The sequence below is a fragment of the Meleagris gallopavo genome, chromosome 2 (genome assembly GCF_000146605.3).
Source record: "Meleagris gallopavo isolate NT-WF06-2002-E0010 breed Aviagen turkey brand Nicholas breeding stock chromosome 2, Turkey_5.1, whole genome shotgun sequence".
NCBI classification, from domain to species: domain Eukaryota; kingdom Metazoa; phylum Chordata; class Aves; order Galliformes; family Phasianidae; genus Meleagris; species Meleagris gallopavo.
This window is the reverse complement of record NC_015012.2, coordinates 33,955,493-33,974,792: the sequence shown is the minus strand read 5'-3', so window position 1 is coordinate 33,974,792 and position 19,300 is coordinate 33,955,493. Positions and strand designations below refer to the sequence as shown.

Sequence of the window (19,300 nt, the reverse complement as noted above, 5' to 3'; positions counted from 1 at the left end):
GGATTCCTTCTGACAAAAGGAAAAAATACAAAATTTTTAGATTTCGGTAAGCATCCAACGTTTGTTTTATTCACTGGAGATACAAGAACAATTCAACATTAGTGAAATTGAACTTTCAGTGAGAGAAGTTGATTGGATGGAGCCCTGGGCAGCCTGGTCTAGTATTAAATGTGGAGTTTGGTGGCCCTGCCTGTGGTGGAGGGTTTGGAGATTCATGATCCTTGAGGTCCCTTCCAAACCAGGCCATTCTGTGATTCTGTGATTCTGTGAAGTAACTTGAACAGGCAAGAATCTGATGAACATCATAAATGAAAGCCAACACGTGAGAAGAATGTCTGAGACTTTTTTTCAGACTCGACAGGAGCGCACTAGGGGGCGTAAACATATATACTATATAATTTGCAGTTCAATCCACAGCTTTGTTGTAGAGAGTTGGGTATTTCTTTTCAAGTTTAAGGGATTATATTAGGCATACTTTTTGAAGAAAATAATTTCTTGATGATTATCTTACATTCCTCATTCTTTCTCTTAGTACTGTGACTCTGGGATTGGTGATTAGATCGTACAGTGGAATATAGAGGTAGGCCATTCTTTATCTATTTTGCACAGTTGTTTTTTGTTTTAAGTAATATGTTCAGAAAATATGAGATTTAATATTTCTACAATCTTCATGTGAAAGACAATGCAAAGATAAATACATCTGGGAAACCCATTATATCTATTCAACAAGTTAATGAAAATGAGTCTGTTAGCCTTTGCAATATGCAAACCATCGATTCCAGCTACTTAAGTATATTTCAGTAAAAGGATTAACTTGCTCAATAAATTACCTTTCTTGGTAATTGCACTGATAATCCTTATGTCACACCTCAGCATTTTGCTCTCTGAACTCAGTCAAGTTTTGCTTCTTACTCTGGTAGCAGTAGTATCAAGCCAATGCCTTTCACAGGTTACTAATGCAGAAATGCTCACTGCTTAACTCCTTTATAATGTAGACTCATTTGACATTTAACAAACTTTTTTTCCATTCAAAAAATTTGATTGGCTATGCATGTAGTGCCTTTTATATGTGCTTATCCTTCCTAAACCTCACAAGGATTCCTAGTTTCCTTTCACTGTTACGTTAGCCATAAAGTGATTTAATATAAAATTTAATTTGAGGCTATGACATTCCCTTCCCAAAGTTTAATTATCTTTAGTAATATAACTAAGGTGTGTCAAACAGCAAAAATTCACATGAATTATTCACCAGAAGGTGATCAAAACATTTTGTTCAAACAGACATATAAATCTCAAGAAAGATTATGGAGTATGCTTGTATCCTTGAGGCACTGACATAGACAATTTACAAGTATCGTTTCTAATCCTGAAGTCTATTTATTTCTATTCACGCGAAGGATTTTTTCTGAATAGTTTTACTGCAGTTATTCTGTCAACAGGAGTCCTAGATTTCTGACATGCAGCTCCCTAAGTTTTAGACATTTAATCTATTGAAGATATCTGTGAACAAAATTCCTTCCTGAAAATGTTTTATTTATACTACATTATGTTGTATATAATTTGATAGCTTCTGCTGTTGTGACCATATAACTGTTCTGCTAGGTGAACACAGCAATATCATTTCAGAGATTCTTGTTTTTTAGTTGAATTAGAAACAAAGAGCCATTTGTTTCGTGGGACCATGCAAAAGAGAGGAGAAATTTTAGACTAGACTCATCCTACACAGTCACGGGAACAAGTAAGTAAAGTTCCTGCATCAATGGGGTCAAATAAATTCTTGAGAATAAAGATTTTACTGTTTTATATTCTTTAAGACTGTGAAATTGGAAACTTCTACTTTAAAATGTTATTGCCTCAGGTAGGAGGAAAAGTAAAATTTAATGCATAGTGGGATGCAGCTCTGCCTCACAAAAAGCAGAAATAATGTTTCCAATTCTATACACATCATGTACCTGTGTAAAATATGTTTGAACAGCTAATACAAAATCAGCTCTCTGAAACTGTGGAGGAAAGAACAGTTAACTTCAAACCATCATTGCAAGAATACCGATATGTAGCAGATATGAGAAAACAAAACTATATACTCCTGATTTTTTCTATAATTTAAGTTTGAGAATATGGATGCTCTGGGTCTGTGATATCTATGAAAGGATCAGTCAGTTAGCCTCGGTCAAAGTCCATTACTTACACACAGAGGAACTCCACATTATAAAAACCATATTAGTTTTTCTGAGAGACCATGTGGGGCAGCACAGGCTACCAAAATAAGCTCAACAACTTATAGCGATCAAACATCTTCCCATGTTCTATTCCAAATACTAAATATTTTCTGAGACCTGTTCCCTGATACATACTGCTAAGGTATTTGAAGGAAAAATTTATAAGAAAATTATAAAGGAACAAAAATATGCAAATTTGCTTCTGAGAAGGAGCGGGGATGCAGGAAAGGGAAACTACTACTTGTGGAGGGTGGTCTCCCATTGCATTGAAAAACTTCTCAGGCCTTGTTGTATGCTATTTTTAGCTCTAGTTTAAACTTCAGAAGATATCACTGTATACGAATGAGAAGAGTTCACACAAACAAGGCAAAGAGGTTGAGCAAGTGGTCCATAGCTTAGTTCAGTACAAGGTTAAAAAGAATATTTCCAATGACAGTCATGAACTGTTTGAGCTAAGTTGGCTGGCTTTGTGTTGAGCTAGACTGAAAATGCTTTTGTATTTTGTGCCACCAGCTTTTCTGTGGGACTGGTAACATTGAGCCTAAAGCCAGGAATGAACATCTCAAACTAGGTCTTAAATAATGTCAACTATTTGCAAAGTGAACAGTGCCTAAGTCTTTAGAGTACACAGGAAGAGAACTGGAGCAAAGTAGAGACTAGTGTTGGTTTTCATCAGTCTGAAAATGCTTTCTCAGACACTGTTACGGGGATTATGTGTTTCATTCTCTCTTTGCACTCATTGTGGAGCACTTACTGTAGATACACAAGAGTTTACTACTGAAAATTAGAACGTTTTTTTACTTTTTTAAGCAAATCCAGTATTTAATGGCATGTAAGATATATTATGTTTTACTACAAAACAGAAAACATCATTTAAGCTGATTACTGCTATAAAAACATACACCAAGATACTCATCAGAGAAAGATTAACTGTATAATGAGAAGAAGGGAAGAAAGGGAGGAGGATGGAGAGAGAACATCTCCATTTATTGACAATGAATACAGAAACCTGCACATTCTGGTGGTATGCATTTTCTTGTACTATACTTTACTTGAAGGCCACGAAATACCTGTTACTTCAATTCTGAATTAGAAATTTTGAAATTAGAAGTGACTGATGGTGAAATAACTCAGATCATTACTTTGTTGTAATGTGGAGGTTGCATCAATGCCATACCATGTCACATACAGTATCTTTGTGGAACAATATGCTGCAAGAGTATAGCATCAGGACATTTTTTTCAACAGGGAATCTAGATTATACATTCAATCATTTAAAAATCTGTTTCGATTTGCAAACTCCTGAATTCATTCCAAAGGAGATATAATATCCTTGAATAGTAAAATTGGATGATAATAGGCTTGTTTTTCATAGGTATTGGTCATGGGATTCCTAGTGATAGGTTTCCAGGGTACCAAGACTAGCAAGCCAAAAGGACTGATCTACAGTAAGATACTTTCAATAGGACTACAAAACTGAATTATAAGAATTTGTTTTTTACACAGTCATTTTTCTTGTAACTAGAAATGCAGTTTTTGAGTGTGATATTTACAAAACTTTCTGGTATACTACAGCTCTAAAAATCCTACATTTTCTTACAACTAAGTAAGGAAGAGAAAAATGATCAATTTACCTGTTAGCTGATGGATGTGAAGATTTGATAAACTGGGGATAAATCGTCGTGGTATTTGGTGAGCTAACCAACTCTGTCTTTTCTTGCTGGGTCTAGATTGAAAAACAAAACTGTGTAGTAGGATGGGATTTTTTTAGAGCACTTAATATTGGTCTACAGGTCTCAGCTATAATGAGGTAGGTCAATGACTCATTCAAAAAACAATCTGTATTGTATGTATCAATAGTATTTTCTTCACTTACACAAACACTTCTGAACAATGAGAAAAGTGTTTAGGATTGAGCCAAAGATCATGTTACAGGGTTTTAATATGTAACAGCACATTTCACTATTTGAGTTTCTTAGGGAGCTCAGATGCATAGATAGGTCAAGATCCAAGATATCAATTCCTTTCTATTTTTTCCCCAGTTCTTTAATCTTCTACTGGTGAATCATGAGAGAATGAATCCTGGACCTCTCTTGTTAAGGGACAAAAAAAAATAAATAAATAAAATAAAATAAAATAAAAAAACTATGCTGCAGTGGATTCAAGATTATTGTTGGTAGTGTCTTAAAAGTCTAAATTTTTAGACAGGACATTAACTAAAACATTATCATCTTTGCCATATGTTAGGGACTTTAATTTGAAAAAGTATAACAATAACCTGAATTTAAGCTATTTTCATGGTATTTTATGAATACGTAAGCTTCTCATATTAAATATCTTATTTATTTTAAACTATTTTCTTTAAAATATGGCTTAAATTTATACTCACAGGAATTAAACAAAATACTGACTAAAATCTTCTGTCTCTTTTATAGCAAATTTTCTCCATAGACTAAAGCTTATCTTCTAGTTAGTAACAAGCGATATGTGCAGACTGCACTTAGCAGTCTTTTCCACTAGGCTGATAGGCATCTCACAGCTGTCCTGTGCTATGAGATGCCATGTCACTGCTTGGAAGCCATAAAAAAAAGTGTCAAAAGGGGAACTCATAAGAAAGCTATGTTATTTCAGTTGTTTCCCTTTCAGACCGTTTGTACCTTACCCTGTGTTTGTGAAACCATGTAGCTGTCTCACTGCCTGATGAACTTCACATAATCTGCTTAAAATCACATCTCTTTAGCTCATTTTTACAAAAGTGTTTAAAATAGAACACTTTGTTTCCAGTGAATTCTTAAACAGACAAGGATGGTAGTGGTTGGACTCAGCTGGAGAGCAAGAGGACACATGCACTACGGTGAGAGTCAGTGAGCCTCTGGGAGCTTAAGAAAGCTGAAAGATTACAGGAGACTTTGAAACATTGCTAAAAAACAAATTACATTTGTTGGGTTTTCTCCATATTACAGCTTTGACTGCCATACACGTCATAAACCTGATGAAATCATAGTTTAGCAAGCAGTGAGAAAGATTATTTTTTTCCAGTTGCCTCTATTCATTCTATGTTCCATCAGAGTCTTTGGAATTTTTGGGACCATTCTTGGCTTTCCTTCAATTTGTGTGGGAGGAAGTCAAAACAGAAAATAAAGCAGAAAGCAAGGGTTTTGCTTTATTTGTATTAGCTTCATAAAGCATAATTCACATTAGTTTTGTCTGATTTACATTGGAATGAGCAGTGGTGAATCAGGACCCAAATCCTTCCTTTATACTCCTTTCTATCTTGTCAATTAATGAAATTATTTTAAAGAATTTTTATATTTATGATTAATATTAATATATTTATTATTTTTATGAAATTATTGAAGATTTTAAACTTACATAAAAATGGAAGAAATACACAGTAATTGTATACCTGTAGATTTGTTCCCTCTTCAGTCCACCAGACTTCAAAGTCTCTTTGCAGCTTCATCTTGGCTTTTTCCATGAGAAGCTGCAGGTGTTCAATCTCTACCTTCAGCCCTTTCAAGCGATTGAACATTGTTTTATAACTAATGTGAGAAGAAGAAAGAGTAGTAAAGATCTTACAACACATCTCTGAATAAAGTTTAATTCTACCTAGAATGGATACAGATTTAAAATAAAAAGAATATCTAACAATCAGAGATGGAGTGGTGAGGATGTACAGAGTGGTGGTGAGAAGAGACCTCTCATATTTTATGACAGCTTTACTAGAGATTAGAGTCAAGAAACCTCTCCTGGAAAACTAAATTTTTACTAAAATAATAGTGAAATTCAAGTGCATTCAATATTGATTTTAATATAGGTTTGATAATGTCAAGATATGCGTTGATTGCCCTTTCAAATGAAAGCTAATGTTTAGTCAGAAATTACTGTAGTTTGAAACAGTCAGAAATTACCTCATAGGCTACATATAATACAAATGTCTACAAAATTACATAGATGTGATATCCTTGCATCTATTTTCTTCTGTCTTCCGAGCCAAAGCTACAATACAGCAAGCAAAAGGATTGACTAACCAATGCATATTCTACATATTATTTACATCTAGTCAGTCCTACATAGCCTAAAAGTTTTCCATAGGTCGAGGAAGGCATGACATTCATGAATCAACAAAGAAGGTACATGGTACATTTGGATTCAAAGAACAAATTTCTAATGCTAATCCTCAAGGGGGATATTAAGTTTTTATTTATTCTTGACCATTGGCCCTAGCATTGGTTTTCCCCATTCGCTTACTGTGGCATCTTACAGACAAACTAAGAGCTTGTACACAAATTTTAGAACTATCAGCAAACCACAAGGCTGACATTTTTTAAAATGTCAGAGAAATCCTGAGGTTAACCGTGTGTAGAATTGTAATACAATATAATTTATCCTCTGGAGCATGATTTGAGGCAGAAGTTATACCTTTTTTTCTCTTCTTCAATTTGAGTTCGAAGTTTCTCTTCTACTGGATCAAGAGCATCTAGCACTTCAGAAGGATCGGAAACAGCTGTAGAAGGAATGACCAGATATAAGAGATGAACACCTTATTTCTAAAGAAGCAACTTATAATAAGAATACAAGCTGTTTTTAAGGGGTTGGTAATGAAATGGAGGTCTATAGCAGTTTTTCTTTTCTGGATTTTTTTTTCTTCCAAATTCTATATTTAATCTTCAACTAATATTAGAGAGATTTAATCACTACAATGATTTGAATTAAGTTGTTTTGAATTTCCTGGAATATTTGTTTTAGATATGAATAAAAATGATTTTGCCAGTTCATTCCATAAAACACCACCAAATGCTTTCAGCGACAGTTTTAGCTACAAATACAAGAAGATCCAATAGTAGCTATACTGATACCTGGAAAGAGTAACAGAAAGAAGACTAAAATACAAACATAGAAAGTACCTGGGATCAGCAATAGGTTTGGACAGATTGCATGCATACAGAAAAGGTTGTGAAAATACATTTGAGAAATTTTTTCAAGGTAGACAAGAACTGTGAAAGTATTCCAAGAGAGTTTAGCCCAAGTTAACCTACGAAAGCAGCTCAGGATTTTTGTGTCCTATAACAGAGTTAGTTAGCATGCAATAAATGAAATGCTTCTTCTGAGAAACAGTAAAACAGCCTTTCCATCATGGGTTGAATGAAGTAAGCTCATTTCAACAGTGAAAAGAAATGTATCGTTACCTATTAGTCTTACAACATTTTCTATTTCTAAAGTGTACAAAACAGTTTAAGATTCCCAACAGAATACATTTAACCTTTAGAACTGAAGAAAACTGAAAAGAAACAAAAGATTTGCTGTATAATACATGCAAGTTTACATCCAAATCACTATTTCTGCCAAGAAAATAAATTCTACATCAACCTGTCATTAGGCCTAAGGAGTGCAGCCTTTCTCTGAGGAATGGAATCCGTCTGGAACAAGAGGGCAGCAGTGACCCTTTTCAGGCTGTCAGCACGCCAGCTACATACATTAATCTTTTGTAGCTTAGTACAAATGAAACTGAAAAGCGTTTTATTTCTTTTAGAGCGCTTAGATCAAACATTTTAATATAGACAGCCAAGATGGACAAAGCCCATGCACACTTCTCACACATCTAAAGGCTTCATTAGGTGTGCAGATTACAAAAGGACAGGAAGATGAGATTTGTGGTGGAGAGAGTACCCTCTTTAAAATAAGCTACTTGGAGTGTTAAAGTGAGTATGCAAGTCAAGAGATACGAACAACATGGCAGAGGAGATGCTGTAACAGTGGTGTTATATAATACAACAAAACTGAACACAGTTGATAACGAGAAGGCTTCAATAATTGTGCCAGATCCTGCAGCAAGGAAAGCAGCAAGTCTACCAATGATTTCAGGGGATCAGTAGTTTCTAGTTTGTCAGATTTCCTCTTCAGGAAGAAGATATAATGTGACAAAGTGCAGCACTGTGTAGGATAGGATGCTTAAGGGTAGACAATTTCTGAAGAGCTCCTGAGGGCTGAACTTTGTTCTTCCCTTCATGAACACACAGCATCCAGGCTTGAGGGAAATGTACTCTCATGAAAAAGAAAAAGGTATAGGATGTTACTGCATCCCAGGTGAACCATGCTCATATGAGCATCCTGAATGCACTCCAATGCAAAGCCACGGAAGCTGAGCTTAAGCTGTCCTTAGCAGCAGTGAAAGAGACTCTCCTGAGCATGCCTGTCCAGGAGTGGCAGGTCTAGTCCCCAAGAATGAAGGGAAGTAGAGTAGAAAACAGAAACAACTTAAAATGTTAATGCTGTTTCTGAAGGGAGAACTTTCCTACATGAAAACATTATCAAGTTCTGCTAGTCATTACAAAGAGATGCAGGATCATAATACTGTGGCTTTCTTTTCCTGATTTGTTTGGATATCTAATACTTGGAAAAACATGTTTGTACTAGCTCTCAAGTGGCAGCCTCAGGCAGAATTTTCTCATATCATAAAAACACAAAGAAAAGTGTTTTGCTGCTGATTATACACTGTAAAAGAGATTGTTTTGTTATAAATTACCTTCAGAAGTAATAATAAAGACTTTTATAAACACACAGAGTATCGCTATGATGCAAAGCCTCAGCACCCTCAATCCTGAAAGCAGCTATGCACACTCCCTCTAGGAATATGCTGGTGATGAAAACAAGAAACACAGCTGTGGGCAAGGTGAGCTGCACAAAGTTTTGTGTACATACACAGTGGAAAGAGATGTGTACACTGTAAGCTGATGCAGACCCCACCAGAAGAAGAAAGCACTGGAGCCCGTGGGCTCCTGCTGCCAATGCACTGTAGTCCTCTCCTCCCACCTGCAGTTTCAGCTATAGCTCGAGCTATGAAGCTAAGGCAGAGGTTATTGGCTCAATCTGTGCTCTGTATCTGACATCTAACAGTATCATTCTTCAGCAGGCAGGCTCAGATATTTAAAATAACATGAGACACAACTCTGTGAGTAGTCAGTACGATGTACAAAGCACAATGTTTGATTACAAATTTAAGATATCTAAGAAGAATTTAATTTTACTACATACTTTACTTCCACACATGTTTAAGAAAACATTGTCTATGTATGCAAGGAGCTTCAACTGGCATACACCTACACAGATCTACACAGTAGTTTCAGTAGTGTACTCCTGAGAAGTATTAGTTTCTCTACATTAGCCTAACTGCCTATACAACAAGCAGGAAAATCATATGAATCCTACATTTGGTGTATTTTGCTAACAGAACTGACTCACACAACACAAGCAAGAAGTTTAACAGACCTTGAGTAGTGAAATAGCTAGAAATACTTATGTTTATCTTCAGATCAACTGCTTTTGCTTCAACTTCTGATATAATGTATTTGGCAAAATAGGACACAGGGTACAGCTGATATCAGTAGCCTGCTTAGGGATGAAAGTGAACCTTGTGTGAGAGGATAATTCATTACATATTTTTTTCGTAAAGAAGATTGTAAGAGGCATTTAAAGTTCTAATGCTTTTAGTTTAACAAAAGGGCCAATTTTGGAGCAAAGGAAGTAGTAAATTTTCCAATGCTTTCCATGTGACCAAATCACACAGTACCAAAAATATATCATAGCACTTGTTAACAATCTCACTGTTTCAAAGCATTGTGAAAAACATGGATAAAAACCATGTATTTCCAGCATAAGATATCAAGTGTAATCACCACAGTTTACTGAAAGCAGGCAACAACTTGAAGTACTCTGACAGATTCTTGTCCGCAGTCACAAAATTTTGCAAGAAAACTCTCTGTGACCCTAAACTTTATACTCTCAGGGGCACTCATATATTTCCCAACTTGAGTATATCCTGGAAGTCAAACTCCTAGGGATTTATTGTCCTTGTGCCTCAAATAACATTGTGCCCTGCCCTCCAGCTGTGCTTTTGCAGAGAAAGATTTTCATTTTTTCACTGAATAGTCTTGTGTTTATCTCCTTAAATTTATAGTCACTTGAAGTAACAAAATTTAGAATTGACTTCAGTATCCAGTTAGCATTTTTACTGCTTTATTTATCAGCTTTGCAGCTTTTGGCAACCTTAGGCTTTAGTGCTTTCAAACTGCATCATACTTTGTTATGTTGGCTTTTTAAAAAAGTGCTACCCTCCAGTTGCTATTCAGGATCATCTTGCAAGGAATTTTCATGTTCTTTTTTCTTATTCCTCCTTTAGGCCACGACAAACCTCTTTGCCACCAGTCACTACACTGTGTACCTTATACAAAGCAAAGATGAGGATGCACAGTGAAACCCATCAGAACATATCTTCATGTCTGGAATATTTTATGCTGTTGGTTTTAGAGCACCTTAATCCTAATATAAGAGACTTTTAAAAGTTTCAGCCAGGTGGCCCAAGGAATTAGGGAGTGTCCAAAGAAAGGCTGCAAAAATGGTGAAGGGTGTGGAGGGCAAGGTGTGTGAGGAGCAGAGGTTCCTTGATTTGCTCAGTCCGAGCAGAGGAGCTGAGAAGAGGCCTCATGGCATCATCCCCTCACAGGGAATGGAGGAGAAGTGCTGAACTCTGCTCTCTGTGACAGTGATAGGACCTGAGGGAATCACATGGAGCTGTGTCAGGGGAGAGTCACACTGGGGTTAGGAAAAAGTTCTTCACCATGCATCAGTGGGCATGAAACAGGCTATCCAGGGCAGTGGGAACAGCCCCAAACTGCTACAATTTGAGAAACATTTGGACAGTGTTCTCAGAGAAAGGTTTTGAATTTTGGGTGGTGCTGTGTGGAGCCAGGGGTTGGACTCCATGATCCTTCTGGGTCCCTTCCAACTCAGGATAATCTATGATAATTCTATGATTCTAAGTATACATTGAAGTAAAGTGTCTAATTTTCAGTTTTCTATAAATGTGCGTGTGTAGAGGGTTGAAGGCATCTATATTCCGTTGATTCTTTATTTTAGTCACTGAGTTTAGCAAAAGTGCCCATCAGTATGCTTCTTCTCTACTCTAGTAGAGAAGAACTCTAGATGTATTGCTTACTGTCCTACTGGCTTAATATTCACTCAAAGTAACTGACTTTCAGTGCACACATGGAAAGTGAAGATATGTTTTCCAGTCTTTGTGAGCTGTTTTGGCTAAATACAGGTTCACATTCCAATTCCCTTAACTCTCTTCTTGTAAGTAGTCATCCTTATATGTGCTCCTTAAAATACACATAGCGCACAAAACAAGAAGCTGTTGCTTTCTCCTCAGTTGCACTCAAGCCATCAAAGTTTCTTATGAAACCATTGTGGCTAGAAGTTCTCTGTTCGTTTCCAAATATACGAGTGAACTTTACAGTGAATTAAAAAAGAAGTTTCAAGTTTAGTGTGTTTCATGCATGCCAGTTGATGTAGTGGAAGAGTAATATGCTGCGTCATATTCAGGAAACACCTATGAATTCAGATTCTCGCTTACGCTTACTAAATGCATTCTGCCTTTAGATTACATAAGGTTATTTATTGCATTGCTTATCTTGTTCATAATATTAGGCACATACCTACCTGATATTTCCCTACTTCCTAAGAGGTGGTGTGATTTATCATTCATCAATTTTGAGACTTCATTAACATTCATTTCTACAACACTCAAGAGCTTTCATGGAAAAAAAAAAGGTCTCTTTGCTATGTTTTGTTATGTTTTTCTTGAAAGAAAATAGCGGAAAATGCTTCTGAATGTGACTGCTTATCATGAATCTGAGATATTAGGAATATACTACCACTAATGTGACCATACTCAACTTAAATGGTTTGGGGGACTGGAATGCGTTTTCAGGACCTTCTGTCTATGCTGGCCACCTTCATACCCCACTCTAAGGGCCACGCTTCTGCTAGTACGTGCCCAACAGCTGCAGGAACCTAACCGAGGATCTCTGTGTTAGGCTATTAACTCAAGAAGGTGCAAGAAGAAGTAAAGAGATATTTACACATTTCTCATCATTCAAACAGATCTTTACTACGTCCAGTGAAGAAAAGGATATTAAGCTCAATTAAAATGTTCTGGTAGTTGCCAGCTCTGAGAAGAGATAATCCTGATAACCTGAAATGATCACAATTCATCCACAAGATTCTTAACTGGAAAAGTGTATTCAACCTTTGCATGTTCATGGGAAATTAACAGCAACCACTTGTTCCAAACATTATTTTCATTTGATCTTACCCTTTGAAAAGTTTTGAGCAAAGAATATCTTCTGATCATTACAATAAAATGAATAACGGAACTAGTTTTGCATCAGATTTGCAGCTTGTTCTGAAACATCAAATTCCACATTAAACCTGCTATTATTCATTAACTCATAGGTAGTTTTTACCTTTTTTAAAGGTAGATTTTACCTTTATCTTGAAAGAAAATCAAGGGAAATACAGATGTGAAAAGAGCTTTTTATTGTCTATAATTCATTAGACTAAAGAACTTTTGTTTGTTATACAGGCAAAGAGCTCTCACTGTTCAAATTTTATCAGCAGAGAACTAGCCTGCTGACCAACATACCCACATATATGTACATATTTTTGCAAATTTTTGGAATCAGAAGGAAGAAGTTTGTGCCTAAAACTGAAAGTTCTACCATCTTTTTAGATGCAAGTGGGAGAAGCTACTGAATTGTACTGGAGCCAAAGCAAATTGCCTTAAGTGTAGTAGACTGTGTGCATAAAATTTTCTATTCATTTATCTTACTGCTTCAAATTGTATGTTAGAATTACGAGATCACTCTTTCTGGGAGGTACTTTGGGAGGCTACCTACTCAAAGTAAAGTGAAATTTAAATCAAATTGGTACTCTATCATGCCTTGAAAAACTCTGAGCATGGAAGTCCTGCAAATCTCTCTGAGGACCTCTCTTAATGCATAACTATAATCGCATCATATTCTTCCTAATACTTCAATTTGAGTACCAAAATAGAGAACTAAGAACTTCATCTACAGATTCTATTTTCATACTATTCACCTGAGGATGTCCCTAAATACAGGGCCTGCTCTGAAGGTAATTCCTCTTATTTTATTGTGTTGGCCTATAACATCAGAGATGGATGCCAGTGGTATGGTAGCTGAGGCTGAAACTTCCTGCCAATATTCCATTACATTTTATTGCTAGATAGCAGTAGAGGGGCAGTCTGACACAATAGTTTCTGACATGGAAATTTGAAACAAAGGAGTGGAACTGAACTCCTCCATGAGGAAAAAGTGCACCCATTGACATTCGTCAGTGCTTGCTGTACATTTATGGAGTCCAAATAGTGGATGTGAGCACAATAAGGTGGTAGGTAGTGCATTTCAGCAGTGGTGGCAGTGGGACACCTCCACTGGCACAGATGTTTATGAGCACAGCATGCAGGCTCTTGTTCATCTCTGGTGTGAAAATGCATAACTAATGGTTGTGACTGTGCTGAGAAATAGTGTTTTGCAGCTGAGAATTTGCTCTGTCAAATTGTTTTATTGTGCTTTGAATATACTTTTCATGAAAATAAGTAGGAGGAATAACTTTTAGAACAATGTAGGTAATAATGCTATTCACACTGAACTTGTTAGAGTTGCTGAAGAAACATTTGTTGCAAGAAAGTTTACAAAGACTGCAAGCTGTCCCAACAACTGGGAATTGCTAAAGCCTGTGTCAATACAACCGAGAACCAAATTTCTGTGCTACAAGTTCAGATTCCTAATAGAAATATAACTTGATCCAAATATGTGTTTTACTCTTTTTAGAGACCTGATAAGCCGAAGATGAGTGGATCATAAGGGAAGCTTAATAGGAACACAAATAATCTCAGGCAGTGCAGAATAACATTCTTGAAAGATTTCTTTTGAAGATGTAATGTTCTCTTTCTTGAGAATATGGTGAAAGAGGAAACTCACAGCTGCCTCTAGAGTTTAGCACTGAATCTAGTAAAACCTGCTAGAAAGGGTGCCAGAATACACAGAAACAAACAAAACTACAGAATGCCTTTTAAAATCCTGAAGAGAAACCCAGAGCAAGAGAGGTCAGGTTGAGCTTGAGGCCTGAAAGGCCAGGTTTAAGAAGAGTTGTCTTACTATAATAATATCCTAGAGTTTTAACATTCATTCCTGCACAATACAGGGAAAAACCCAAAACACACCTGACAACAGTCCTCAGGTACTGCAGCAAGGGAAGTTTTGCCCCTTGTCTCACTGCTGCTTCATAATCCTGTTTCTTTTTCCTGTCTGCAATAATCTTTATAGAAGAATTTGGTACATACAGAAATACAAAAGCTCTGCAAGAGTTCAGAGTTTTAGCCTTGGACAGCACTAATTCTAAGCTTAAAAAGGCATGTGAAACTAAGAGAGTAGGTCTGTTACAGTGTGTAACTTCACAGTTATCTGAGGCCAAAGTCTATGCTGTTTTATGCTGTTTTCCTGTGGAACAAATCTGGAATAACTGCAAAGATTTAACTACACTGCAATGAGAAGAAGATACAAAGGTCTTCTAATCTTCTTAAAATATCCCATATAATGACTTATATATGCGTTCAAAATTCTTTGCTCATCAGTATTATAAATATTTGTTTGAAAAATGATTTGGTGAACCTTCCTAAAAGCATTTAATGTGTTAAAATTATTACAAAAAGCAAATTCAAGAATGTATTTATCACTGTCAGAGTAAATATTTTTATAAAGGCAATAATTTCTTAAATAATTTTCTTAAGCTTTACCATTTTTCTGTCAGAGTTCTTAAAATAAACCTTAATGCAAAGCATCACTGATTGCTTCCCTTTAGTATAGAGAGAGAAGAACAAAAACCATCACTAAAAAGAATGGCCTTGGTACCACTAGAGGTCATAGTAGGAATAAAATCCATGCCCAGCATGCATGGGAGCAGCGAACTTTTACAGAGCACTGCTGTTGCTTGAGATTTCAAGCAGAAATTAATGAAAAACACAACGAATTGATACATTATGCATATAAAAAATCGTGAATTTCTAGAAGAAATGTATTCCTTATTCTGAGGCTGTTGCAAACTGACTGTGTTGCTTTTTTCCCTCCTAAAAATAGCATATTTTATGGACAGAAAATGCACGAATCCATTTGCACGGCTTTAGGAAGCACCTCTGGATACCTAGTGGTACTGGGGACGTTTCTTTTTTCTCTCTTATCACAAAGCAAAACCCTTAACATTCTGGAGCTCAGACAAACTGATTATATCTCCAAACGTCTTTTTTTAGCCTACACACGTTATCATTTTTGAGTGCCAGGAATGATGGCTTTAAAGCAGGCCATCTATTATTCTCCATGGCTTGTGTCAGACTTGTGTGGGAAAACACAGACTGCCACTTTTCTCAGCTCCCGTCATTTTGTGATTAAAACCACTAACGTCTCCTCATTTCATTACATTAGTACAGATCAAGATTCTGCTTCACATGAAGAAACTTTAATGGCTTTTCAGTTACAAGATGTAAAGCAGTGAAAGAAATTGAGCTCATATTATTTAAATATAGATTTACTGAAATAAGAGATTAAGTCTGACACAAGCCAGCAGTTTGGAAGTTCTCTGTGCTTTCCATTCACAGAAATCACAGAAGATGAATTCATGACAGTTATTAATTATAGCCTTGTTAAATGTTTTCCGTGGTCTGCAGGCTGCTGTGCTTTTATTGCAGAGAGACATTTTGCACAATTCCTAAGTATCCCTTATAAACTTAAGAGCTAAATCATGGTCACACAATCTTTCTAGTGGCATGGACTGAAACTCATTTGGGAGAAGTAGGAGCAGCAGATCCTAGTACTACTTATTCTACTGATAATCACAGAATATCAGGGATTGGAAGGGGCCTTGAAAGATCATCTAGTCCAACCTATAATAATAATAATGCTGTTCTTTCAGTTCTAACCGAAGAAAAGTGAGGAAGCAAAATGAAGCACATAATAAACAGGAACAACAGCATAAACTAATGCTAATATCCTAAGAACAGGCATGTAGCTTTGAAAATGTAGGAAAAGATTATATAGAAAAGGCTATTGAGGGACCAAAGATCAAGAGAAAGCTCCCTACATTTGCTTGAAACAAATGTGTGTTGCAAATCTGAATGTAAAAACAACAGATCCCCAAATTCCTGCTCTCAGGCATTTGCAACTCTATAACAAATCAAATACATTTGATTTGGCATACATTTTTCTGCCATAGATTTTCCTGGGTCATCAGATGACTCCAGTTTAGGATTCATTTTTTCCCCATTGTTGGTGAATAATATTACATTAGCCTGTCTATTTGAAATCACATTTAATTGAAGTAAAACCAGAATAGTGTTTTACTAAAATGCTAGTTCAAAGCATCTTAAGCTAATGACTTCCTAAAAAATATGCACTTACATTGTAAAACATTGCAAACCCAGGACATGTTTTTCTTTCTGACATTTTCAGCCACCTTTTCCACCCAGAAGCATGCTAGTGACCCAGTGTTTTTGCTCAGTCAGTACTTCAGTTCTGTACAAATCATTTAATTTCAAATATTATGCCCAAAAATGCAGTTAGCCATGCAAAAGGAAGTGAAAAGACAGGGGGAAGAATCATGCAAGCTCTTAAAGAGGGAAAATTAAAAAATAAATGATATTGTGGAGAGAAAAAGTTGAAGGAAAATAGAAATTGAGAGGAATGGAAAAATGAAATAAGATGAAGGAAGGAGGATTTAGGAAAAGTGAAAGAGGAGATGAATGAGAAGGTAGAAAAGGAAACAAAGAGCGGAAGAAAGATTAGGAAAGGAGTGAGAAAAAAAGATCATAATTTTCAACTCAGTCATACCATTGCCTGCCCTTTCAGACTGACTGTTACTCTGAAAGATGTTACTGAATAAAATATTTGCATAAGTCATTCTAATCATTAATGAAGATTAAAGTGGTGCTGAGAGTGAATCCTTATACTTTTACAAAAATTATTCAATGTTTCTGGTTTTGTAATAAAAACATGGAGCACATCCTTGCCTCCAACAAAACTCCCTATCCATTTTCGTCCTTTGTTAACAACATACGGTGTTTTATAAGAGAGAGCTAAGAAGGATGGGCTAACTAGTGGAGTTATCCTTTAGTGAATGAGAAAATCACATCTTAAACATAGCCATAGGGGAAAAAGATCTATCTACATTCTTCAAAATCCAAGTAGAATAGCTTCTTACAGAGTTTTAACCATAAGATGATCTAAGTTAAGAAAAAAAACCTGCAGCTGGAAGATGTTTACTTTGCTCCTAATTGAAACAATGGTGTGTTTTATTTCATTCTGGAATTTCAACAGACTCTCAATTATCCTTTTTACCAGGCTGCTTTTATTTAAAAATATCTTGATCACTTTCTAGTCATCAAGAAAGTCTCTGGGAAACTTGACACTTGTTACTCCTTGGAGGAACATTCATCCAAAAGGTGGACAATATTTCCCCATCTCATATAATAAATACTGTCACAATTTCCAGAATATTTAAAATAATGAATAATTAAGGAGAAACAAAGTATGGAAAACACTGTCAGTGCAGTCCAGAGTTTGTGATGGTAAGTACAGAGCAATGCTCAAAACAAATGCAAAAAGCACATGGGTTCTGCACTGTTGTGGAATATGCTAGGAGAATATAAGAGAATTTTTACAATGTGAATAGCTAGTAAGGTCATTACTCTGTCATTTCCTAAGGTCATGAAAAAATAATGTTTACCTACTCTATGAAAACCAGCTTAGATAGTTAATGAAAATAGCATTTGCAACACAAATGCCTACATATTAAGAAATTACTATACAGTACGTATAAGACCTTGAGGATGGGATGCCATCCAGAGAGGCCTAGACAAGCTTCAACAGTGAGCCCAGTATCTAGGTGAGGTGGTCTTAACTTGTTATTGCCCCCAGCAGAATTTGGTCACATTTCTCTACAGTTTACTGTCCCAAAAGTGGAATTCTCATACAGTCACTACTAGGCTATTTTCAGTAGAAAACCCATGGAGTCCACCTAAAGCATCTTAAGCCAAATTTGGATAACTTTACACGTATGTGAACAACTTGCATAGACATTTTTAGCTTCACAGCTGTGTCAACAGAAGCTGCAAGGAATAACTTTTCAACTTCTATAACTGGATGTGAAAGAAATGACCAGTATATGCTTTCAGTACCGATTGGAATGAAGGAAGTTTAAAAGGATGTTAGGCTGATTGTGGCAACATGCCTAACTAGAAGCTCAGCTTCAGCACAAATCAATATCTACCGGTGGGAAACAAAGAGTCATTAAAAAGCACAAAAAAATTTAAATGCAAATATCCTGTCTGTGGCAGGGGGTTGGAAATTGATGACTCTTGATGTTCCTTCTACCCCAAGCCATTCTATCATTCTATGACCTTAGACCTCTCTGTTTCTGTGTTGGTCAACCTAAAGAGATTGTTTTTACAAGTAAGGCAAAACAAAAACAAAACCCAGAAAGTAATAGCAAATCCAACATGAAACAAATAAACTTTTGCATATATTTCCTCACAATACATAAAATCAGATGCCTTTTGAGCCAAATCTCTGGCAAAATTCAAAAAGTCTGCATCCTTTATGTTATGGAATATAGAAATATCATGACATGAACTGTTGAAAAAATACAATCTGCTCAACAATCAGATTAAGCCCAGGGAGATAATCTGTTGCTTCTGAGTGTTTTTGTCTTACCTAGAACAGCTCTTTGAATATGTCTCTGTGTTACCTCTCCTTTCAGATGATCTGCAAAAGAAACAAAATGCAAATAGTTAGTTTTAAAATATAAAAAAAACAGTGAAGTCATCACTTATTTCCCACCATCAGAAATTTCACGTGCAGTTGGCCAGTTTAAGGATCTTGTAATCCATAGGACAAGTAATTTTCTGAGCTCTCTTTGCTGTTGCAAGTAAGCAGGTATTCAAGACTAGGGCCGAAATTTGGCCCCACATATCCTAAAATTTAACTTTGTATAATAAGAAAGACTGAAAATGAAGCTATTTACTGTCAAGCACATTCACAGGATAATGAGCTCCTGCTGCTAGATACAAAAGAAGTCCAAGTGAGGCTAGAAAACATACAGAATTCCAAGTATTTTTTCAAACAGACTTGTAGACGCTAAGAGTGGAAATGAGATATTAGATCATCCAGTCC

General features: G+C 36.1%; 1 protein-coding gene across 1 annotated transcript in view; it reads right to left on the bottom strand.

The window, feature by feature from the left end:
• Positions 1-19,089, bottom strand: part of LOC104909650 (kinesin-like protein KIF6) — a 29,191-nt gene extending 10,102 nt beyond the window's left edge. The window contains exons 1-4 of the mRNA XM_031552404.1: positions 18,842-19,089; positions 6,642-6,726; positions 5,626-5,761; positions 3,854-3,945 (exon numbers count right to left, since the gene is read on the bottom strand). Coding sequence (XP_031408264.1) covers positions 3,854-3,945; positions 5,626-5,761; positions 6,642-6,726; positions 18,842-18,953 — 425 coding nt within the window. The 5' untranslated portion in view covers positions 18,954-19,089. The remainder of the gene's footprint in view (positions 1-3,853; positions 3,946-5,625; positions 5,762-6,641; positions 6,727-18,841) is intronic.
• Between the last annotated feature and the right edge of the window lie 211 nt (positions 19,090-19,300).